At 44.4% G+C, this 26021-nt stretch overlaps 1 protein-coding gene across 4 annotated transcripts in view; it reads left to right on the forward strand.

The window, feature by feature from the left end:
* The window catches only part of ATP11C (ATPase phospholipid transporting 11C (ATP11C blood group)), a 103165-nt gene that overhangs the window by 5086 nt on the left and 72058 nt on the right, over positions 1-26021 (forward strand). Inside the window, exon 1 of one of the 4 annotated variants that reach the window (XM_079962652.1) lies at positions 21315-21335. The exons of the other annotated variants lie outside the window; for them this stretch is intronic. Within the exon in view, the coding sequence (XP_079818778.1) occupies positions 21330-21335 (6 nt within the window). The 5' untranslated portion in view covers positions 21315-21329. Of the gene's footprint in view, positions 1-21314; positions 21336-26021 lie in introns of those variants that run through there. 4 annotated transcript variants of the gene reach the window in all.

A 26021-nucleotide genomic window follows, 5' to 3' on the forward strand; every position in this document is an offset into this window, starting at 1 on the left:
ACTATTTGGTCAGCAGGAAGCCACATCTCCAGCAGTTAATAGTTATCTGCATTCTGCATTGGTCAGGATCCAAGTATCTAAGTGATGGAATGGATTCCACCACTTAGATACTTGGATCCCGACCGGGAGCCTCAGGGCAGCCAAGAACCGCCATGAAATGCCAACAAGACAAAAGTAGCTGTTTGATTTCCAGGCTGCCAAATCGTGAGCAGCTGCGATACTGCATCGGCAGCCAAGTCCAATCTAATCGCAGAGCATCCTTTTAGAAAGTACTGTTTTGGCCTGATGTCGTAATGTTCAAAAGGAAGAAGGCCAGTTGAGGCTTCGGGGGCAAGGGGACCCATATCCTGGGTGCCACAGATAAGAGGGCCTCACCCCATAGTCACATGCTCCTAACAGCTTAAATGGCAAAAGACATGTGGCTTCTTGGCCTCAGTGGCTGCGTAGCTATAAGCCAGGAACATAGGAAGCTCTGTTAAAATGAATCAGACCATTGCTCCATCTAGCTCAGCATTCTCTGCACTGACTGGCAGCAGCTCTCCAGGGTTCCACAGGTGGGACATTCTGAGACATACCTGGAGATGCTGGAGATTGAACCTGCATGTGAAGCAGATGCTCTTCTTCTGAGTAATTGCTCTTCCTCAAGTAATCTAAACCTACCGTTCTCTCAGCCCAGTTCTTCCAGGTTTATGCATTCGGGTAAACAAACCACAAAAGAGGTAGCTTAGCACAACCTCCCACCTTGCAGGTGTTGGGCTTGAGCTCATCCAGCCCAATGCAGCATTCCCAGTGCTCAGGGACGATGGGAGTTCTAGTCTACCAACATCCCCAAGTCTGGGAAGGCTGGTTTAGCACGATGGGATTGTAGTCTGTTTCCCCCCAAACAAAACAAGATTCATAAGCCAACACCAAGCTGGCTGGTGATCTTGGCTTATCAGGGAGAAACGAACCATGATTCTGAGTTCAGATGTAATGCAAAGACACCCTCTTCCTATTTTTATTCCAGCTGTGCAAAGGGAGAACTGATGTGAGAGTGATTGGGCTGTGTGCTTGGCCCCCGACCCCAATTATCATTTAGGGATTTTGAAGGTGAAACAACGGGACCATAATTTGGCTCCCCGGAAAAAAATCTGGAGCAGTTGGGAGCATACACCCATTGCTTCGCATGCCACCGTGGTCCTCAGAATGTTCTCAAGAAGGACGTTTGGCCCTTGAGGCTGCAGCTTCTGTGTTCAAATGGCTCAGATTGCTTAAAAGCCAGCACATGGAACAAAGTGCATTTTGCAAGTAGGGATTATTCATTTTGGAGGCTGATGCCTTAACCTCTCTCCTACTTCTCTGCCTCCCCCCCCCCCCCCCGCCTTCTTTTCTTCAGATCGTTCTCAATTCCTCACTCTCTGCCAGTTCTTTCCTACTCCCTTCTGTTGTGTAAATACACAGCAGATGGAAGCTTCCTGGAAAACCATAACTGGCCTCAAACCAACTCCTCGATCTGCTTTGCCCTGAGAAGTACATAACTGGGGGTGGGGGCCTTTCTTAAAGCAACAGTAGGTTTGAGAGCATATCTACATATGTCTGATATAGAGGAACATAGGAAGCTGCCTAATGCCGAGTTCAGACCAATTGTTCCATCTACCACACTACTGTCTGCACTGACTGGCAGCGGCTCTCCAGGGTTTAAGGGAGCCGTCAACGCGGGGTTCCTCAGCGTTCAGTTTTATCCGCTGTGCTATTTAACATCTATGTGAAACAGCTGAGTGGGGTCATCCAGAGTTTTGGAGTACGTTGTCAGCAATATACTGACGGCACAGAGCTCTCCTTTTTTACATCTTCAGGGTGAGGCAGTGGACGTGCTGGACCGTTATCTTGCCTTGGTAATGGACCGAATGGCTGGGAGGTTGCCTTCTCTTGATGGGGTTACACTTCCTCTGAAGGAGCAGGTCTGTAGCTTGGGGGTACTCCTGGATCCTTTGCTGTCACTTGAGGCTCAGGTGGACTCTATGGCATGGAATTCCTTCTGTCAACTTTGGCTGGTGGCCCAGCTGTGCCCTTGTCTGGACAGGAATCGCCTAACTTCTTTTGTTTATGCTCTGGTAACCTGGGACGCAGGTGGCGCTGTGGGTTAAAGCCTCAGCGCCTAGGACTTGCCGATCGAAAGGTCGGCGGTTCGAATCCCTGCGGCGGGGTGCGCTCCCGCTGCTCGGTCCCAGCGCATGCCAACCTAGCAGTTCGAAAGCACCTCTGGGTGCAAGTAGATAAATAGGGACCGCTTACCAGCGGGAAGGTAAACGGCGTTTCCGTGTGCGGCTCTGGCTCGCCAGAGCAGCGATGTCACGCTGGCCACGTGACCCGGAAGTGTCTCCGGACAGCGCTGGCCCCTGGCCTCTTAAGTGAGATGGGCGCACAACCCCAGAGTCTGTCAAGACTGGCCCGTACGGGCAGGGGTACCTTTACCCTTTACCTTTAACCTGTAGGCTAGATTACTGCAATTCGTTATACGTGGGGCTGCCTCTGAAGACAGTTTGGAAACTTCAGCTAGTGCAGAATTCAGCGGCCAAATTGCTCATTGGGTCTGCATAGATATGTCAAGGCCTCCCACCCCTAATATTTTCGGAAACAAAATGGAGAGGGAACCCTGAAAAATTAAAGCTACAGCTTCAGGTTTTCTCACAATTTTTATTACCTGAGCTTTTACACTCAAAGAGCTTTCAACATGCCTAAAACCCTCTGTAAATTATTGGTTGCAAAAAGGAATCTTGAAAGATCTTGCCCAGATACTTGAGATTGCACTGATGATTTTTCTTCTTCTCCCTCCTCAAACCTTTGGAATCCAGAATAGCTAGCAGCTTGAGGAGTTTGGGGAGGAGTGTGGAATGTCCTGCCTGTGAGGTCAAGATTCAGGCACAGCTGTTTCTGCACCTGGAGTTTGCACGCCTCACTGCAGGGTTAATGTGCAAGTTTGCCCTTTTGCACATTGCTCTGGAAGCACCAAACGCAATCCTTTGCCCCCTCTGCTCTGTCTTGACCATCATGGCTGTTGGTCAGAGAATGATGGGCTTTGGAGTGTGTCAGCATCTGGAGGACCTCAGGTGGACAAAGCTGCAGAGCAGGCTGCTTATAGCACAGTTGCAATACTGTGGGTGGGCGGGCTCTGTTCCTCTGCTTTCTGCTCACATGCTTTTGACTTAGCAAATTCCTGCAACTACCTTGGTATTTATAGAAATTCATGAAAGCCCTGGGTGGATACAGATTGTTTTCCTGGAGCCTCTCCTTTGCAGCATGCAGAGAGTCCTGATCCTCCTATGCCTTTGCTATGCTGGTGCTTCAGAGATGCAGAAGAACTGTGTGGTGAAATCTTCCTGGTCCACACTTACCATATTTTTCGCTCTATAGGACGCACCGGACCATAGGACGGAGGGGGAGAACAGGAAAAAAAATTTTTTCCTGTTCTCCCCCTCAAAAACAAGGTGCGTTCAAAAGCAGGTCGGGGACAGCGCAAAGGCTGCGCACAGCCTTCCTGCTGCCCCCCGAGCTCGTGGGGCTGGCTGTGGGGGGAAGCGCTGCTTTCCCTCACCGCCAACCTCAAAGATCCCTGAAGCCTTTGGAGCGCAGTTTCGGGGACAGCCTTTCAAGCCTCCGCAGGGTGGTGGGTTGCCTTCACCCCGCCGCCCTGCGGAGGCTTTCCGCAGCCATCCCGAAGCTAGAAGAGCTTTGTGCTGCAGGCTGCTATCCGCAAGCCTTCGGAGCCCGGCAGGAACTCCCTCTGGGCTCCTCAGGCTTGCGGAGAGCTGCCCAAAGCCCGGGGTGCACCACGCTGCGCTCCCCGGGCTTCGGGCTGCAGGCAGCTGTCCGCAAGCCTGCGGAGCCCAGAGGGAGTTCCCGCCGGGCTACCCAGGCTTGCGGATAGCTTCCTGAAGCCTGGAGAACGAGAGGGGTCGGTGCGCACAGACCCCTCTCGCTCTCCAGGCTTCAGCATTCGCTCCATAGGATGCACACACTTCCCCCCTTCATTTTTGGAGGGGGAAAAGTGCGTCCTATAGAGCAAAAAATATGGTACTTCACTCTGTGGACAAGAAAGGAGCCCCCTGACTTAAGTGTTCTCACTTCCAGAATTATATTTATTTAAGCTCCCGTTGCTAGTGGAAAAGTAGCCTGTTAGCAGTGTGCTGGCTTTCCAGGTGCAGGGTAGTGTGTGTGTGTGTGTGTGTGTCCAGGGAGCATTCAGACACATTCCCTAATCTTGTGTATTCTGAAGTGCCCCCTGAATGTGTCACTGCATTCTTAATCTTTCGGAACCACTGCATAAAAATACTTTGCGCACCCAGTGAGAGCAGGGACAGTGTGGCCTGGTGGTTAGAGTGCTGCACTAGCACCTAGTGAAGCTTATTGAATGACGTTGGGCCAACCATTGCCTCCCAGCTTAACATACTTCACAAGGTTGTTGTGAGGCTTAAATGAGAAGTGGGGAGCACAGGGGGCATATAAATGCAGTTAAATAAATCAAGACCAAAAAAAAAAAAAAATCACAGCAGGGTGAAGTTAATTGGGAGGAGTGAGGAAATAGAGGGAAGATGGATTCTCTTTTGGTTTTTACAGTGGTGCCTCGCAAGACGAAATTAATCCGTTCCGTGAGGCTCTTCGTATAGCGGTTTTTTTGTCTTGCGAAGCAAGCCCATTGACAGCTTAGCGGATTAGCGCTATTAGCGGTCTAGCGGCTTTTAGCGATCAGCTGTTAAGCGGCTTATCAGCGGATCAGCTGATAAGCGGCTTAGCGGCTTAGGAAAAGGGGGGAAAGGGGGGAAAAACCCGCAGGAACTCGCAAGACATTTTTGTCTTGCGAAGCAAGCCCATAGGAAATTCGTTTAGCGAAGCACCTCCAAAACGGAAAACCCTTTCGTCTAGCGGGTTTTCCGTCTTGCGAGGCGTTCGTCTTGCGGGGCACCACTGTATTTATTTTAATGTGGAAATTTCCTATCTGAAAAGTTAGGGGATATTGAACAGTAAAATTTGATGTTGAGAGTTGTGTTGCCAGTGAAATTTCAGCTTTCAATTAGGTTTCAGATATGCACATGCTGGGTGCTGGTGGAAAAAAAAGCACAGGCTCTGGTAAATTGAGGAGGAGGAGGAGGAGGAGGAGGAGGAGGAGGAGGAGGAGGAGAAGAAGAAGAAGAAGAAGAAGAAGAAGAAGAAGAAGAATTTTTATTTATACCCCGCCCTCCCTGGCCAAAACCAGGCTTAGAGCGGCTTTTTTCAGAAGAGACCTATAGTGAGTGTAGTGGTCAAGAAGGAGGGAAGCGAGGGGCAGATGGGGCTCGTCATCAACCTGCGAAAGTAACCCAACTAGGAGAAGGAGAACTCTGACCCTAAACTTTGGAGTTGACTTCTGCAAGAGGCAGTAAGGGCCATCAACCTGGATGGCTTCACAGGAGGATTAGACAGATGGATGGGACTGTAAGTGCTGCTATCCACAACGGCTGGGCCGCCCTTCCTTGGTCAGAGGCAGTGTGCTTATGATGAACCCCAGTTGCTGGGGAGCGTAAGTGGGGAGAATTGCTCTTGTGCTTGGGTCTTGCTTGTGAGCTTCTTCTCATTGATATCTAGTTGGCCACTGTCAAAACAGGATGCTGGGCTAGGTGTGCCATTGGCTTGATCCAGTGGGGCTCTGCTTGCTTCTTAACTCTGATCAAAGCAGTGGCCTGAATCCTCTGCAGCCCAAAAGCTGAGAGGAAGGAAGGCTTGAGCTTGTCACACTGGCCGGAGTTGTGGGAGGTGGGAACAGTCACCGTGGTGAGTGAAATCCAGTGCTCAAAACTCCCATTGTCCTAGGAGCGTTTTTGCAACAGGGAATTTCATTAGCGCCGGCAGTTTCTGAGCTCTGGGAGCAGTACTGCGCGTAATATTTCAGATTAAAACTGCCACTGCTGGCGCAAAAGGAGGACCTTTTTATGCTTCCAGGCACTCTCAGAGGACTGGAGAAGGGACCCTCATAAGAATATTAGGGGGGCAGGCAGGGGAGGTATAGCTTTGTTTTTTGTAGTCTTCAGATGAGGACTAGACCATGTGAAAAATGAATATAAGATTTTAGCTGCAGTTCATTCATTTTCAGCTTTGTATTCTTGTTATAAAAGAAGTGCGCCTAGACATTCTGCTGTTGCACCCGTAACCTAGGTTAAGGTGCCATTTAGCTCCTAACTTTCATATCTCACTTTCTAAGACCCGGTGAAATCATAGCCTGGTGCCAGGTAAAGACTTTTTCTTCCCAGGCCTCTTGCCTTGCCCCACCTTGGCTTAGATGTGAGCTATTTGTTTGGTTTACCTTTATAATGGTGGCCTACCTAATTTGGCACTCCCCCCAGCTGACAAATGAACTGAGGCATGGTTAATCCTTTGCAATCCACAGCATTCCAGATTTTGTGATGTGGTTCTGCAAGCAAAAGAGTTGCTCATAAATACATGTATTAGTGCAAAGATGTATATTAAGCAAAATTGCATGCGGGAATGCACATAGCATTGGTACACGGAAACGCATATGAATTTCCATGCTGATGCTTTTAGAAAAGTACACCGTTTGCTGCAAAAATTGAGCGAATGTAAGCTTGGGAAAATGAGAAACCAAAATGGGCAGGATTTCAAATGGACTTAGTGGGAGTTGGTTCTTAGTAGACTTTCACAGGATTGCATTGCGAAAGCTTTTACATTGATTGTTACGTTTCGGAAAGAACCTCAACTTCCAGAACTGAGGGCTGGAATATACACGTTATAAATTAAATCAGCAGTGCCTTAAGCTGGTCCATATGCAGTCAATGTGTGAATCCCATTTGTCTCGGTGCTTAATGAATGCCGTTTTGGTCTTTGACAGCTGTTGAACAGAATCTCACTTCTGACCTAGAGGAGCTATCTAGCTGATCTCATTTGGAGAGCACTTTCTTAATGCGCAGAGATTAGTCAAACCCCTGGATCTGATCCTGGCATAATATCAGGAGTTTGGTTGCATTAGGGAGGATTAGATTGCCATGTAGCTCTGCTGGAAGCCTGGATGTGAGCAGTTCCCTTCTGTCTCCTGGGACAAGAACCGCTTAGCGCGTCCAGGGCTACGTTGTCTAATAGCTTGGAAAGAATGTGCGCCTAGGGTGGCGCCTGGTAGCACAAATGAGATCCCCCCCCCCCGGCCTAACAGAGCCCTACGCTGTGTTGCCTCTCTGCAGTGACATTGCCTCTTTGCCTCCCCCCCCCCCCGCCACCTTAGCTTCTCTTTGAAGCTAACCTTGAATATCAAAGCTGAATGAATACAACCGGCCGGAGGCTGTGTTGCCGCAGAGTCGGCATGAATCCATTTAGTGTCAGCCGGGGCTGTGCAAGAGTGAAAATTGGATCCACAATGCATTTCGCTCCCTCGCTTGGAAAGAGGCGCAAGCTATTAACTTCCCACCTTTTCCTAATGTGAAAGACTGGTGGATGCTGTGGTCTCCATCCTAGGGTGCCATTATAATGGGGTGGCTCACTTTTGGGTAGTTGTTGCTGGTTTGTTCTGGTGTGCCACTTCTGCATTTGGAGCATTTGCGGTCACGCTGCTGCGAAGAAGGGGCAATGTTTGCTAAACAAGTTGCACAAGCCAGTCCAGGTTTCATGGGCTGTGGAGCCATTGACCCCTAGTGCAGGTCAGGTCCATCCAAAGTCCTAGGCTTGAGTAAAGTTAGGGCCGAGAGACATGTGACGTTACCCATTCTGTAAACACAGGATGCTTAAAATCCGCCCCCCTTTTTTCCCGTGAAGTGGAAGCTGCCACAAGGCTCTAAGCTGAGATACATATCCTCCTGTTCTGGATGGAGGCCTTGCAGCATTTCTTGCCAGGGGCCATCCATAAAGGGGTTGCGGAGCACATTTCAAAGTGCAGCTGCTCCTGCAGCTGCCTCCTTCAAAATGAAAGTTTCCAATTTAAGCCCTTTTTTAAAAAAAAAGTTTACGATAACATGCAGCTTGGCTATCCATAATGTGGGTTTTCTTGAAAGTTTTGGGTAGGGATTTCTTTTTCTTCCAAATGCCTAAATTGACCGGGATCTAAACCATCATTTTGGAGACCCTTTTGGAGACCTTCCCTGAGAGGTCCAAGAAATCAGCTCCTAAACAGGTGGCAATAAAGCTGAAATGTGTAGTATCTTATAGACCTACTGTAGTGATTAGCTCTAGTCACCTTTTTGCTTCTGAGGTTGAGATTACGTATTTTTAAAAATAACGTTGTACTTCATGATTGGACGACCATAATAAATATTCAGTTGATTGATAGCTAACCATAGGAAAGTTTAACCACAATTAGGATTCAGGTGTCACATTGAAACTATGGTTAATCGAAAACAGAAGTGTTACAAGAAGAGAGAGGGAATGGCTGAGCCTGTGAAGGGCTGGAGGAGCTAGACTAATCTATAGTTTAGAATTACTTTTCATTGCAGCCAGTAACCAACTACCTGATTGGTTTTTGTACTGTATGTCTTTTTGGAGAGGAAATTCCGAAAACTAAGCCTGCAAAAATGTTGTCCTCTTAACACTTTTCTTTCTCTTTTAGATGGCCACATAGATATATCTCTCTTCTATCTCTATGCCCTGATATGTGGGTGGTGGTGGTGGGACACACCAGCTGTTGTAAAGCGTGACTTGTGAGTTGATCCTTTATCACCATAGTAGAGTAATTACCTCAAGCCTTCCCTTACATCCTTCTTTTCTATAACCCTATTTTTATCTGCCCACCCCTCAGAAGATTGTGGGAGCTTGCGCATGAACACAGGTAGCATAGCACCCAGGGTCTTCAGTAACTAATTTTGTTGAGTGCTACCCAAGAGTTTAATACGTACTTTAAAGAACGGGTGAACAGCTGGGATTCACACTTAAAATCTTCACAGACTAGCATGTTAAAGGGAATTTGCTGCTAGCAAATGTTAATGCTTAACTGTAGCAAATGCAGCTTGAGCCTGAAAATTGGAAAGAGAATCAGTGGCATTTTACCAGTTCGCTGAAACTGAATCTTATCTTGAAAGTAATTAAACAGGAAAGAAGAGATGGTCAGTTTAGATTGGCATATGGGACATTTGTAGCAATGTAAACATTCCCCAAAGTTGCCCAGACCTTAGGGCACAATCCTCTTTTCGCAACCACAAAGATAATTCATACTTTCGCAAAAACAAATAGAATATAGATATACTCTGCCACACTGATCGATTCTTACAAATGTGGAATGGGTATTATCTGGCATCTGCAATACTGCCAATTCTACCAATCAAAGGGGTCAAGTGAGCACATGTGGGGGAAGGTGATCTCGTAGGTAAATTGGCCCCAAGTTTTTAAGGGGTTTATATACTAATAGCATCTCCTTGAACCTGGCAAATTCTTTATCTCTCCCAACTTCAGGATTTTAAGCTAGCAGATATGGGCAGTTCTGCTTTAGGGTGTGTTGCCTATAAAGTGGGAACAATGAAACCGGTTTTTTTCCTGGGTCAAACAGTGGAAACTGTTGTTTGCCTTGAAATGTACCTAAATGTATTGTGAAACCTGTTGGGAAAGCTATTTAACTCTTTGCACAGGGAACAGTTGGCTCAACAGAAGGACCACTGCTCTGATCCTCTTTCTTCAGAACAATTGGTTGTCTGGCTAAATTATGAGATTTCTCAAAAAATATCCAATTAGCTGCTTTTGACTTGAAGTACTGGAATTGTACTCTGTGGCACTGCAGTGTGTTTCAGTGAACTCTTGTAATGCATAAAATAACCTGGCAAACGAGGTTGGTAACACTGGCCTCTTGCTCATTTCAGATGAGTTCAGGCCGTAGACAAGATTTGAACTGGAATGACTTTGCCCAGAGTAAGTCTGGTTAGGAAGGAGAGAGCCATGAAAGCAGCCTCTGCCAAGCTGGTGCCCTCCAGATGTTTTGAACTGCAACTTGCATCAGCCTTAAGCAGAGGTTGGATGGCCATCCACTATCTTTGATTTAGTTGAGACTCCTGCATTTCAGGGGGTGGACTGGATGACCATGGGGGACCCTTTCAGCTCTACAGCTCTATGATTCATAGAAAACTTTGGTCCAAATCCATGCTTGGCTCCAGAGGTCACTACTTGACCTTTTGTGAGTGGCTTTTTTCTCAGCCAACCTACCTCACAAGGTTGTTGAAAGCACAAAATGGGACCCACAGATATCAGGCTGAAAGTGAGGTGTGTGATCAAATTGAGGTTTACATATTTGATCTTAGAGGGATGGAACTGACTTTTATTGAGTGAGACCCTGGGAGGAAGGTTTACATTCTGCCTTAAGTGTGGTGGTGTGTTTTTATGAACATGTTAAGCCAATGGAGTTTTGGAAGGCTATATTTTGCACTTATTTCAGCAGCAAGCGATAAAGGCTCATTGGAGTTTACTCTGGCCCCAAAGGAAGGGCTTGGCGACATGCTCATCGGTTCCTGTAGCTTGGTGGCTTTGCTAAAAAAAGAAGCAACGCAGACTGAAACCTGCAAAGAGTCACCCTTAATGGCTTTTGCTCTCTGCACTCTTGAGGGATGCCCACTTGGAAAAAGTGCTCCTATTTCTGTCCCATCTTTATTTCCACTGGCCTTTTGTGAAAACATGTCACGTGGTTTTGTTTTGTTTTTGATTTCCTTATTTTTGCCAGATAGAGAGGTGCTGAAAAGAGTTTTCCTTCCTCTGTCCTGCCAGTAAGACCAAGAGACAAGAGATCAGAATGTTTCCTATTTCTCTCTGTCATCAACCCAGCCGTTACGATTTCATCTTTCAACACGCTTCCATTGACGTAAAATATCTTCTTTCCATCAACATAAAAATATCTTTCTGCATCACTACTACTATGTTGTCCTTCTTGTGAAAGCTCTTTTGTCAGCAGCTTCAAGCTTCTGGTCCTCATGACGTCAGACTTTTTTTTTTTTATAGATGCAGAGGAGGGGCTTCCTCTTGGGAAGGACCTTGCTCTCCATCCATGGCTCTGACTCCTCATCCTTGGGGAAGAGGTCATGGGTTCATAGGCTATATCTGACCAGGAGCAGAATGTGCCCCCTGAACCAGCCTTTGATGTCTCTGTCACTTCAGATGTTCCATCACCAGTGCATCCCACAACGCCAACATCTCACTAGCCTGAAAAAGTTGGGCTTTTCTCATGCTATACCCTACACCTGAGTAATGCATGAATCAGGACTTGCTTTTTCTTTGTGCTATCAGGCTGGCTCACATGTTCAACTGAACACAGTGCAAGCTGTCTTCCACTGTCTCCACACAGGAACAAGCGTTGTGTGAGAGTGTGCCCTTGTTGATTTGTTTAGATGAGCTGTGGTACTTACAGATAAGGCACTGAACTTTACAAGTGGATAACTGTAGAAGGGTACAGCTTAACTATGTACACCTCTGAATCAGTAGGATCTTATTTGGAATGTGTGTATTGCAAAAAGACAGTCTTTGGGCTTCGAGTTCAGTGTCTGGTGCATCTTTTAGGGGCTTGTGTTTGTTGGTGTGTGCGTGTGCCGGTGTTTAGTCACTTCGGCGCCAGTGGCTAGGGAGGCAAACTAAATCTTAAGTGCTTAACCTGCTGCTTGTACAACCACAAGAAACTCAACCCACTTGCTACTAATTAAATAAAGCTATTTAAAAGCAAAGCTATTCTTTGCTGCTGGAGTTGTGTTGTGAGTGAAATTTCAGCTTTCAGTTGGGTTCGAGATTTTTCATGCTTGGGTTCTGGGGGAAAAGCCCAGGCTCTGGCAGATTGATTGGACAAGACCAATAGTGAGTCCAGCGGTCAAGAGGGCAGTTTCTGCACATGAGGGGCAGATGGGGCCCATCTAGAAGAAGGGAATCTCCAAACTCTCTGCTCCCTTGCAGGTTATCTTTGGGAGAGGAGTAAACCCATCATAAATTAAAAGTGGAGTCCCTAAGGTGGTTGGATAGCACCTTGTATGCCTCCTTCAGGCAACTCCTGCAGCCAAGCTAGTGCCAAACATATTGCTCTGTTTTCCTTTGGACCACATCAGTGAGCCGAGAGGCAACCTGGACAACCCAGGACCTCCATGCACTCCATGACCACACTGCCCAGGCTTGAGCCCCAGGGAGGTCATTTATTTTGACTTCACCCTCTAAGGCACACTCCAATGTCTTTATTGACAGATGGATGCCAACAGCAACAACTCTTGAAAGAACATTTCCAGTGCATTCTTCTGCATGCTTACTCAGAAGTAAATTCTCGCTTTGTCCCAGTGGGACCTCACAATTAAATTGCATTTTGAATTTTAAAACATGCTTTTTGTAAGTGGGCAACCCCAATCAGCAGAAGCACTAGGGCCAGCTTGTGTACTTGGCAACCTACTAAGTTCATGCTTCTTAGAGACATTTTTAATGCTCACATTCCAGTTCCACCCTAAACTGGATCTTTAACAAGCCTCAAGCTGGTTTCTCTTTTGTCAACCTTGCCTCAAGTCAGCTCATGAGGTTGGAATTTGAAATAGAGGAGTCAAATAAAATAGAATGGCAGTCACCAAATGTCTCCACATTCATTAAACTAGTGGCCTTTCTTGGGTTTTGTATAATTATGTTGGAGCGTTTTCCTTATCTTTCCGCTGGGGAAACATTTGCTTTTCAGGGTGTGAAGGCAGCAAGCAGAAGGAGAAAAGTGAGATAGGAAGCTGCTTTCTACTGGTTAGACCATTGTCTGTTCTAGTACAGTCATAAAAGGTAAAGGGACCCCTGACCATTAGGTCCAGTCGTGACCGACTCTGGGGTTGTGGCGCTCATCTCGCTTTATTGGCCGAGGGAGCCGGCGTACAACTTCCGGGTCATGTGGCCAGCATCACTAAGCTGCTTCTGGCGAACCAGAGCAGTGCATGGAAACGCCGTTTACCTTCCCACCAGAGCGGTACCTATTTATCTACTTGCACTGGTGTGCTTTCGAACTGCTAGGTTGGCAGGAGCAGGGATTGAGCAACGGGAGCTCATCCCGTCACGGGGATTCGAACCGCCGACCTTCTGATCAGCAAGTCCAGCGCCACCCGTCATACCTCGGGTTAAAGACGCTTCAGATTGAGCGGCCCACAGGTTGCATCCCATGGCAACCCGGAAGTAACGGAACGGGTTACTTCCGGGTTTCGCAGATGCTCAAAATTCACAGACACTCAAAATGACGTCATGCGCAGAAGCGGCAAATCGTGACCCGTGCATACGTAGACACAGGTTGCGTTCTGCTCAGGTTGCGAAGTTTTCCCAGACTGTCTTGTGCCAGTTCAAAGGTGTTTTGGTTCATGCATTGTGCCCTCTCCACTCTCCTCATGTGCTGATACTTCCCATGGTCTCATCCTGCACTGGCCTGCAGTGCCCCCCAACAAATAAGAGCAACTTCTCCTGATCATAGCTGAAAAGATTGAAAGTGAAAGATCAAAATAAGAATTTTTGAACCTCGATTACATTTTTTGGCTTTGTGTGATTAGGTTTGGCATCCTGTGTAGACCCTTAACCTGGCAGTTAAGGTCTGTTGAGCTCACTGGGGGTTACTTCTGAGCTGATGTGCATAGAATTGAACTGCCAAAAACTCCAAGAGCAGTGATGTCACAATCTACTCCAGTTTCTCCTGAAATTGCAATGAAACCACTTGTTATCTGAGCAAGCTATGCAAGTTTACTTGGGGATAAGTCCCAGTTGTTTCAATGTGGCTTACTCCCAGGTAAGTGTGAGTTGGATTGCAGCCTATATTTTGGTCTTAACAATGCATTTCAAATATACTGTAAGCTGTGTTTCCTGGCTGTAAACTCTTTCAATTACGGTAAAATGCAGCAGCACATTTACATTTTTAAAAAACATAGCATAGGTCCAGAATTTCTCCACTTTCCGCTTTGAGGACTTATGAGGAGGACTTAAGTTTGTATAGCCAAGGTGCAAACAAATTTATAATCAGACTGCTTAGAGGATTGTTTCATAGGAGCCAAAAGGGGCAGGTCTTTTGTTTTTTGTTTTGTTTCAAAATGTTATGTTACAAGCCATTAGCACATTTTAAAACTTTTTTAAAAATGCATTTAAAATCAAACCAAAAACATTTCCTTCCTTATCAAAACTAGTTATTATTTACCAGCAGAACTGAGTGATTAAAAACATTGCCCCAGTTTTGTCTAAATAAATAAAAAACAACTGTAAATGTTGCTCGTTTCCTTTTTCTTTATTGTATCTTGATGTTTTCTATTGCTGCTGATTTGCTAATTGCTTTACACTGATGGTTTTTGTTGATAAGTTCTGTGCTGGCTGGTGGTTAATTTATTGTTAGTTCTTTATAGCCATTGTTTTTAACAATGTGTGTGTTTGGTTTTGGTTTAAACTGATTGTAGGTTGCCCAGAGATTGCTCTGTATAAATACAATTTGTCCACTATTGCTGTGGTCTAAACCACTGAGCCTCTTGGGCTTGCTGATCGGCGGTTCGAATCCCCACAGCGGGGTGAGCTCCTGTTGCTCTGTCCCAGCTCCTACCAACCTAGCAGTTCGAAAGCATGCCAGTGCAAGTAGATAAATAGGTACCACTGTGGCAGGAAGGTAAATGGCGTTTCCGTGCCCTCTGGCACTCGTCACGGTCCTTCGTGTGCCAGTAGCAGTTAGTCATGCTGGCCACATGACTCAGAAAACTGTCTGTGGACAAATGCCGGCTCCCTTGGCCTGAAATTGAGATGAGTGGCGCAACCCCATAGTCGCCTTTGACTGGACTTAACCCTCCAGTGGTCCTTTACTTTTACCTTTTAGACCTTCCTTGCTCTCAGTCAGCCTCCTGCATTCTGTCCTCAGGATGCTGGACTGAATGGGACCCCTTGCCCTGACCCACCAGGGTTCTTCATCTGTTCTTAGGTTTCTTTGGCTGCAATCCCACCTCCTCTTAGATAGGAGAAAACACTATTGAACTTAGTAGGATTTATTTCTGAGTAGATACGGCTAGGGTTGCTCTGCTAACATGTTCTCCTGGTGTAGAGAAGGATGGCTTGTATTTGCAAGCCACTCATTCAAGGAGGACAGGAAGTGGGCTTCTTTGAGCTGAACACACTCTAAAAGGGGGAAGGTGAGCTCTGCTAGATCGCTGGCATCCGTCTGTCTCGAGAGACAGTGGAGTTTGCCTCCAGGGTGAAACCAAACTGCTGCATTAGCAGCACCGAAGTGACTTCCCTGGGGCACAAGCCTGGGCAGTGTGAAGGGCTGGGCTGCCCAGGACAAGACCCTCCTCTTGGCCTCGCTGATGTGGTCCAAAGAAAAGAAGAGCAATACATTTGGCATCAGCTTGGCTGCAGGAGTGGCTGGAAGGAGGCATACAAGACACCATCCAACTGTCTTAGGGATTCCACTCTGGATTTGTGTAAGGTTTACTCCTTAGCCTTTCCTTCTTTTGAAGATGTCTCACAAGGCAGTGGATTTTGGATGGGCTACCTTCCCAGATTGAGAAGCCACATCTTTTTATTAATTTTTTAAAGATTTTTCTTTTACAAATTGTTCAAACACAACCATATTCAAAAATTTGCAAGTTTTTGACTTCCACCAACTCCTCCCACAATCCTCATGTTTTTATATTTATTCCGCATTTCCTTTATAACATATTGCCAGTTTTTAATATCCTTACATCTCATTTTCTCTTTACAATACCCTTTCTCATCACAAAGCCTCTTTAAATCCAACTAGCGTTGTCTGTTCATCACAAATATTTTTCAGATAAATCGTAAACTTTCTCCAGTCCTGAGTGAACTTGTGATCTTTCTGGTATCTAATTTTTCCAGTCATTTTATCTAATTCTGCAAAGTCCATTAGTTTCAGCCTCCACTCTTCCAATGTCGGTAGTTCCTCTTGTTTCCATTTTTGGGCCATTAGGATTCTTGCCGCAGTCACTGCATATTGAAAAAGTTTATAATCACTTTTGTTAATTTCTCTTCCTGTAATTCCTAACAGAAAAGCTTCTGGTTTCTTCACAAATGTATATTTAAACATCTTTTTCAACTCATTGTATATCATTTCCCAGAAGCCCTTCACCTTCTTACATTCCCACCACATATGATAAAACGACCCTTCCTTTTCTTTACATTTCCAACACTTGTTACATGTTTTATACATTTTTGCAAGTTTAACTGGGGTAATGTACCATCTGTATACCATTTTCATAATATTTTCCTTTATTGTCATACATGCAGTGAATTTCATATTTTCATTCCATACTTTTTCCCAATCTGCTAATTGTATATTATAACCAAAGTCCTTGGCCCAATGTATCATAACGATTGAGAAGCCACATCTACCCCTCACCTCCCTCCACATCATGAGCAGAAACCTTGACCGTTGGACCCACTATTAGTCCCATCCATTTAATATTCTGGAGCCCGTCTTCACACACAGGGAGAGTCCCTAACTCACTAAGGGACCCATCAGGTCCCCCTCACCTGGTTTGGCCGGCCAGTCAATTTTGTTTTCTGGGTATGGACTCTGCTAATGGTCACAATAATGCAGGAAGCCCTCAAGCAAAGTCACAGCAACTCTGATTTAGTGGCAGATTGCCTCTGACACTGGAGAGTATTATGCAACCATCATGACTAGTAGGTATCAATAGGCTTGTTGTCCATTGGTTTGTTCTCCATTCCTAGGCATCTGATCAAGACCTCTTCTGGTTTTGAGAATGAATTATATCTTTCGATTTGGTGGGGTGGGCAGGTACCAGAGATTTGGGAAACATTGATTTCTATAATGCAAAGCGATTCCCAAGGAAGTCAGTACAAATAGAGATAAGTGTGGTCGGTCAAGGAATACACAAACCAATTGTATCATGGACAGTTCTAAAATGGTAGACTGGGAGTGGTCAACATCTCCTTGGAGAAGCATTTGTTATTATTTTAGGGTTGCCAGCTGAACAGAAAAAGAAAAATCTCGATGGGCCTGTGCATTTTTCAGCTGCTTGAGCTGCAGGAATGAGATGAAGCTGTTTAATAGCAAGGAGATCTGCATCGTCCTTTGCTAGCTCAGGTAACCGGTGGTCCTGCAGTTGTTGCTAAACTATTTTTACCTGCTTTTAACTTCTTCTTTTTTGCAAGGTTTTGTTTGTATTGCTGTAAACTGCTTTGATTTTTTTTTTTTAAATGACACAAGTTTATACCATTTTTAAAAATTAATAAAATAAAAGCAGCACCCCTCACCCCTGTTGGGAGTTGGGAGTCCAGTAACATCCAGAGGACCACAGAACTTTCCCTCCCTGTCTTCATTTCACTAGACCCAGGAAAGAGGCTGCCATGAGTTGAATTCTGCAGGCATTTCACACCTATGCTCAAGTTACTGCCAATATCTTTATCCCAGGCTCCAGTTCACAAATACATGAGGCTGAAAGGTCATTACAGCTGGCCGGACAATGCGCAGCTGCTAATATAGCACAGGAAGAGGATATCATGGTTTATCTTTTGGCTTCTTTTATAAGCAGAGTTCAGTAACGAGAGCTGTATATGTTCAGCAGCTCCAGCATCTGAATACTGGGAAGCATTTATTCAATGGCAGCTACAACAAACACCACCGGGATTAGAATGTCTTTGCAAGTGCGCAGTGCTTGCTAGCCAACGAAACATTTTTAGCAACCAGTCTGCCATACTTCTCTGTGTGCGTGTGTGCTACACTGCAGTGCTACACCTGGAAGGCCGCTCCCACTGAACTCAATTGGACTTTATTTTGAGCGGACATGTATTGGATTGCAGTACTTTTTTACTTCTGGTATAAATGGGTTGGGGTAGTGGTGGTGAACCCCTGCTTTCATAAAGCTGGAGGCAGCCAAGGCTAGCAACCATTTGCAAGCCTGGCTCAGGACAGAGTATTAATACTGAAAGGCAACTCTTCATTCATGCGCATGCCTGCATTCATGCACATACACCCCTGCAAGAACTGGCATGCTTCCAGTGCATTCTAGATACATATTTAACAAGGGAAAGTTTGCTCATTTATGGTAATTGTGCAAAAAACCCTTTGTACTGCACTTGACTTGTATCAGATTGCTTAAGAATTTACCTACGATAAAGGTATATTGAAAGCGCCCTGCAAATATCCCAGTCATTGCAGGTGTATTTTCAAGTGTGTGGGTTTTGCATGTGTTCATCATGCACATGTAATATGCAGAGTTTTCCATCAGCATTAAAAAATAAACAAATTGGAAAATGATGCTAATAACTAGCACAGTATCACCTGCCCTGTGGTTTACCACCACCTGTAGGAATTAAGAGAGGTGCATAAGAAACACAGGATGTTAATGACTATCCTTTGTCTTCTAAAACTTTGTATTTTCCGTTATTCAGGCTTTCCCAGAGAGATGATGTTATACCTGCAGGTGAGGCAGTGGAAGTGCTGGACCCTCAGCAATAGACCGAGGGAAAGCCAACAAACTGAAGCTCAATCCAGATAAGATTGGGCACTGTGAATGGGTGGTTCCCTAGACTCGATGGGTGGGATGTTGCCTGCATTATGGGGTTACACTTGCTCTGAAGGTTATGCAGCCTGGGGGTGTAGCCTTATTGGAGTTCACCGACTGGGTCTGCGTTGCTCCGGGACAGGAGGAAGGAAGTCAAAATGACACCGAGGTTGGTTCAAAGAAAGAGTTTATTCTGCTGTCCGGATAGCAGAAGGCGCCTGCATGGTGAGTCCACAGCAAGCACAAAGAAATGACAGGTTTCATGCAGTTTATATATCCTCCAGGCACCCTCTCACTCCTCCCCTAGGAGCCCAACCACGTCGGTGTACGTACACAGGTTGACATCACATATGTTCCTGCTCTGGTACTCTCAACCATAAAAGGATCTTCCTTCCTGTACTTCTGACCATAAAAGGATATTCCTGTTCCTACTCCTATCTTTTTTATATATATATAATTTTTTTATTGAGTTTTCACATTTTATATAGACATAACAAACACACAAAGACACAGACAAACATGTACAATTTCAAATTCTTACTTTCATAACCACATTCTCTGACTTCCCCGCATCCCCCCTTCATGCTCCCTAGTTCCAATAGTTAATTCAGCAAGTTCTTATCTCTTTTCTTTACAATATTAATATCATTTTTTAAAAAAAAACTTAGTTCTTCTTAATTATCCAATTTTAACTTATACAGATCCATTATAATCATTACATCCTTTCCAAAGGTCGACCTAAATTCCCTTCCAACAATTTCTCAATTATCATATTAATTACTAAACATAATAACTGGACATAAAAATCATAACCTTATAAAAGAATTCTCACCCCCCCTCTTTCCAGGTTTCGATCCCCCAAAGAAGTCCCTACTCCTATCTTAGAGCAAGAGGTCACTACTTCCGAGAACATGCTCTGGCGTTAGTCCCAGACTTGGGTCTCTGTGTCATTTGTGGTCAGGACATAAGATATGTCTGTGTCTGTTCTACTGGTAAAGTCAAGGCCAGTCTTGCCGTCAAACTGATAAGGGAGAGAGCTGTGCTCTTGTTTTGCATTTGCTCAACGGCTAAAGTTTATGCATTTTAGCTAAGGAGAAATGGATTTTGGTGCAGTTTAAAAACTGCCTGCACAGTCAGTTTTGAGGTTTGGGAAACCCATTCCTTCAGGGGTACTCCTGGATCCATCACTTGAGATTCAGGTGGCCACAGACTGCCTTCCGTCAGCTTCGGCTAGTGGATCAGCCATGTCCCTGTCTGGTCAGGGAAAGCCTAACTTTGGTTGTTTGTGCTCCAGTAACCTCCAGGTTGAATAACTGCAATGTGTTATATGTGGGGCTGCCTCTGAAGATGGTTCGAAGACACCAGCTGGTGCAGAATTAGGCGGCCAGGTTCCTTGGGACAAGGCGATTTGATCATATTATACTGGTCTTGGTCCAACTGCACTGGGTGGCAATTAGTTTCCAGGCCTAATTCACAGCGCTGGTTTTGACTTATAAAGCCTTAAATGGCTCAGGACAGCAATACCTCAAGGGTCACCTCTCCCCATATGAACTGACCATATGGGGCCCTTTTTCACGTGCCCCATCATGAGAGGTCAGGAGGGTGGCAACATGAGACCAGGCCTTTTCTTGGGTGGCTCCCGCTTGTGGGATGCTCTCACCAGGGAGCCTCACCTGGCACCTTTGTTACCTATCTTTAGGCGCCATGCAAAAAAATTCCTCTTCTCCCAGGCTTTTGGCTAATTAAACAATCTATGGCCTTCTGTGAGGGTATTATTTTCGTTTGTTGCTATGTTGTGAGCTTTTGTGGTTTTACACTGTTTTTATATAGAAATTTAATAAATTACTATTATTATTATTATTGCAGCATTTTTACAACTGGCTTTTAAAAATGAATATTTATATACCATATAATTATTATGTATAATTATTATGTATTAATGAATCACCTTGTATGTGTCTCAAGGCGGTGTATAATACAAATAGCAAAAAACAAACAAACAGCATTTTTTAAAATAAAAAAACACCAGTATAAATTAGATGCCCATGGCAGAGACCATTTCATCCACCCAGAAAAGCCCATCAGAACAAAACCTGTGGAGCAGGTTTCTGTTAATAATAAGAGTCTGAAGAATGCTAAAATAACTTGCCTGCAGCTCCACAGCCTTCTGCAGGTATTTCTGACAGCCACACAGGGGTTAAAAGGGGGCCCTGGCATGGTGAGATCATATAACTACTGTATTTGCATCTTGCATAGTTCTGAGAGGGGTTTGTGTACAAGATGGCAAGACTGCCTCTTGCAAGGTACTGCGTGTCTCTCGGTTTATTTTTTCCTGCAGCAGATTTTTGAAGGGAGTGTTTTAAGGATTACAGCCCAGGCAGCCTGATCCTCTGCATGTTTACTTGTGAGTTTGTCCCAGAGAGACCTGCCGGGCTTGCTCCTTTGTGGTTGGTTGGGTGTACCGAAGGTTGCAGCCTTAAGGTCAACTAGTGTTTCCCAACCTTGTGCCTCCAGCTGTTTTTGGACTACAATTCCCATCATCCCTTGCCACTGGTCTTGCTAGTCAGGGATGATGGGAGTTGTAGTTCAAAAACAGCTGGAGGCACGCTCCCTTGCTACAGAAGTCAAACTGTTGAGGTCACAAGCCCCTCCCCTCCCTTTTGGAAGGTGCTTTTTTAAACAGAATGCCTTTCCAGCCCAATGTAATTTGATCTTTGCTCAGCATTGTGCAAAAGCCTGTTTTTTCCTGCTTACTGCCTGCTTTTTAAAAAACAACAAACCACACAGCATTTTAGTTCCTTCTTTATTTTATGGAGTACCACCTCTGTATAGAAGATTGTTGGTTCATTTCGTTGTCTTGAAATGGAATTCTGCTTCACCCCAGAAACTTGGTTGAAGGTGTGGTCTATGGCGGTAAGCCCAAATGTATTCACTGGCTTTTCTGCTTAGCCATTGCATTTGCAAATTAACTGGTGTTTCAGAATTACAGCGTTTGCTCTGGAAAGTATGCAGCAGAGAACAATATGTTTTTAAAATGCAGACGTTTCTGGAAAGGCGAATGGAAGCAAGGGGGAAGGTAAAAAATGAATGCCAGTTAGCAAAAGCCAGAGTTTCACTTAGGTAACGGGATTTACTAAAACACGTTGGATTAGTGTGTTGACTGGTTTGCAGTGATACTTGACTGACTGAGGTATCAGAGCTGATCCTGAATAAGGCCACAATCCTAACATCACTTACCTGGGTGTTAGCCTCGTTGAGTTTAATTAGGCATGGTTAGGAGTTGACTGCTTAGGTAATTGTATTAAATGTCGTTTCTTCTTAGGACTATGTGTATGCATGGAGAGATTGTGTGTGTGTGTGTGTGCGCGCGCACACACACACACATTCTTTAAAGAAAACGAAAGCATTAAAAAGTGGCAATTCAAACACTGTAAAATTGGCTTCCAAAGCTGAGAAGATTTACTGTTATGGGTTTAGTGTTTAAAATACAGCATAGTATGTTTTAGGGACACGGGTGGTGCTGTGGGTTAAACCACAGAGCCTAGGACTTGCCAATCAGAAGGTCGGTGGTTCGAATCCCCGTGACAGGGTGAGCTCCCGTTGCTCAGTCTCTGCTCCTAGCAGTTCAAAAGCACGTCAAAGTGCAAGTAGATAAATAGGTACCGCTCTGGCGGGAAGGTAAACGGCGTTTCCGTGCGCTGTTCTAGTTCGCCAGAAGCGGCTTGGGTTCCCAAAGTGGGCAACCAGGTGTTACAGCGCTCTCCCAAGTTATGATTCCAAAAAGTTGCGATCCAGAGGCTCACTGCCTCTGACAGTGTTGTTATAACATAGCCATTGTGGTTATGAGTTTGTTGCTGTCTATTAAAATTATCTAGTCTAGGGGCCACCAGTACATCTTGTAATAACAAATTCCATAGTTTAACTGTGCTCTTGTGTGGATATCCTTACTGTCGTCTGCCCTGAATCTTCCAATGCTTAATTGAATGGCTCTGGGTTGTAGCATTTGTTGCTTTCTTCTATTTTGTTTTGAAATCAATCACGTTAAGCTATGGGATTTTGCTCATTTTCCATTTCCATTTTAGAGCTGGGCTAGTAGCTTTAAAATTGCTGTGCTTAAAAAAACAAGTTACAGATTTCTGTGACCAGTACAGTGGTACCTCGGGTTACATACACTTCAGGTTACAGATGCTTCATGTTACAGACTCCGCTAACCCAGAAATAGTACCTTGGACTTTGCTACAGGATGAGAACATAAATTGTCCTCCAGTGGCATGGTGGCAGCGGGAGGCCCGTTAGCTAAAGTGGCACCTCAGGTTAAGCACAGTTTCAGGTTAAGAACGGACCTTCAAGAATGAATTAAGTTCTTAACCCAAGGTAGCACTGTATTGCAGTGTCTTATCAGATCTGGCAAGGCCTCGGCTGCAGACACCACTCTTTTACCTGGTATGGCTTTTAGGCCTTTAACAGTTGGGTAGCAGGCTAAAATTCAATAAATGCAGCCTGAATATATAATAATAGGGGCAATGTTGCACTGATTGAACTTTTCAGGAAGGAATCCCAGCATTACGAATGAGTCATTGCATGTCTCAGTTCTCTGGAATAGAAAGTCAGTTATTCAAGATATATGCCAAGCCAGTGAAATTGTATACATTTGCTTTTATTTGAAAACAGCTTCATTTATTTGAAAACAGCATTAGCCTTGCTAACGCACTCTAGAACCTGCTTTAAGCTTGGCACTGAATTCAAAGTGAAGTTGTGGACAGCTCTCCAGGCTTATGCAGAGTGCATAGGAAGCTGGCTTATACCCGGTCAGACTATTGTCTGTCTATCTCCGTATTGTCTACCATTGTTACTCATACAGTGGTACCTTGGGTTACAGACGCTTCAGGTTACAGACGCTTCAGGTTACAGACTCCGCTAACCCAGAAATATTACCTCGGGTTGGCCGAAATATTGGGAAATTTTGGAACAAGAAGGAGGCAGATTAAAACTGCAGAGTTTTGAAAAACTAAAAAACAAAGTGCGAGATTGGCTTCATTATTACCAAATAATGGAGGCTTACAATTTGGATAAGAAAATTGGCTTTCAGGTGGAAAAATCAAAACTGGAAATAGAACTGTTAGACCCTAAAACTAAGAATTTGTCAAGAATGTATAACTTGCTGTTAAAATGGAATACACAGGATGAAACGGTGAAATCTGCTATGATTAAATGGGCACAAGATGTTGGACATAACATTATGATGGCTGACTGGGAACAGTTATCGACCACAGGTATGAAGTTTACGGCATGTAATGCCTTAAGAGAGAATATAATAAAATGATCTACCTTTGGTGGACATGCCCAAGGATTAAGACTTTCTGGGAGATGATTTATAATGAAATGAAAAAGGTATTTAAATATACCTTTCTGAAGAAACCAGAGGCCTTTCACCTGGGCATGGTCGGCCAATTGGTGCCAAAAAAGGATAGAACTTTCTTTATGTATGCCACAACCGTAGCAAGAATACTCATCGCAAAGTACTGGAAGACACAAGATTTACCTACCCGGGAAGAATGGCAGATGAAGGTGATGGACTATATGGAACTGGCGGAAATGACTGGCAGAATCCGAGACCAAGGAGAAGAGTTGGTGGAAGAAGATTGGAAGAAATTTAAAGTTTATCTACAGAAACACTGTAAAATTAAGGAATGTTAGAAGGATGTTGGAATGAAGTAATGTGGTTTTAGCAGAAATTATATAAAGGATTAAGTAAAAATGGATTGTTAATTGGTGAAAGAACAGAATGTAAAATTATAGTATATTAAGATAAATCATCAGGATAGAAATAAAGATGGAAAGGATTTGCTGAAATATCTAATTGAATTAGAATACAAAAAAGGGAGGTGTGAGGAGGTCAAGGAAATAAGCAAAGGAAAGAAAGTTATGTAAAGGATTGATTTGTTTTTTTTTTAATTATCTGCATCTTTTTTCTGTTTTTTTCCCTTTGTTTTTGTATTGTTCTGTATTTTTATTTTTATTTTCCCTGTTTAAATATGTTCTTTATTTTTCCTTTTTGTAACCTTTAAAATCTTAATAAAAATCTATAAAAAAAAACCAACAGAAATATTACCTCGGGTTAAGAACTTTGCTTCAGGATGAGAACAGAAATCGTGCTCCGGCAGCGCGGCAGCAGCAGGAGGCCCCATTAGCTAAAGTGGTACCTCAGGTTAAGAACGGACCTTCAGAACAAATTAAGTACTTAACCTGAGGTACCACTGTACTTGGGTCCTCAGCTGCTGTGGGACTACAACTCCCATCATCCCTAGCTAACAGAACCAGTGGTCAGGGATGGTGGGAGTTGTAGTCCAGCAACAGCTGGGGACTCAAGCTTGAGAAACATTGCCTGACAGGCCACAGCTCTTTGTGTTCATAGAAGGGTTTTTCCTATTGCCTGGTATGTGAGATCCTTTGACTGGAGATTCCCTGCAATCTTCTGCTTTCAAAACATGTTCTCTGCTACTGAACTACTTTTGCTCCTTGAGAGAAAAGGTGTTGACTTTACCCTTTGATAACTTTGCTTAGCACATCAAGGATGAAAGGGGGGCAGACTTCTCAATCAGACTTCCTCCACAACCCTTTTTGTTGTATTTATTTATCCGTTTCACTTGAGTGCTTTCCCATGACATTATTTATTGTTGTTTTAATACAGAGCTTTCCAAACTGTGGTGGGATCTGGACACACATAAAAAATGCTGTGAAAATACTTTTTTTTAAAAAAAAAAAAGTTTTAAAAATATATATTGAATTTTCCATAAGCTCACCATTGCCATCTTGTGTCATATTTGTATAATGCACTTAAAACGCAATTTAAACATTATATTTGCAGCTGTTTAGCTGAGTCCTATGTGTTGCAACACGTTAGTGTGTTGGCTGCAGTGTGTACATGTGTCTTGCGAATGCTCCCCGTGAATACTGTAGGATATTGGATGAAGGGCAGTAACAGAAATATAGTTAATGAATGAATAGCTTCCTCTGGGCATTTTAGAATACATTGGGGATGAAAGCAATTTAAATACAAAGAAGTGAGATATGAAAACAAAAGCAATGTAGATGTTTCAAAACCAAAACACACTGGGTGCCCGGAATTGAAAGCACAGATTTAAAAATGCTGGGGCCCAGATTGCATGTGTCTAGGTGAATAGCAAGCTCCCCACCTGTTGCTTGCACACAATTGTCTCTGTGTTGTGTAGTTGCCGGGAGGGTTAGAATAGTTCCTGAGAAACCTGGGTTCAAATTCTGCCTCCACTGCAGAGCTCACTCAGTGGCCAGTCGCCATGTCTCAACCTAATCTACCACTTGCAGCTGTTGTGAGGACAAAATGAGGTGAGCAAGAGAAAAATGTAATTCGATTTTGTGGGTTTTCTTCCGAATACACCCCCTTCTTCTGCATGGCCTGGTGGAGGGTAATGACCAAGTTCAAAAGCTGTGCTGCCAACTTCTCAAACAACTCCTGCCATTTCTCCCATCCACCCCTAAAAAAATATACAAGTTTGATGCATAAACATGGCAGCAGGTGATTCTAATGTTTATCTCTAGCCTGCTTTGGGGTTGAGGTGG

The sequence above is a fragment of the Podarcis cretensis genome (genome assembly GCF_951804945.1).
Source record: "Podarcis cretensis genome assembly, chromosome: Z".
Classification (NCBI taxonomy): domain Eukaryota; kingdom Metazoa; phylum Chordata; class Lepidosauria; order Squamata; family Lacertidae; genus Podarcis; species Podarcis cretensis.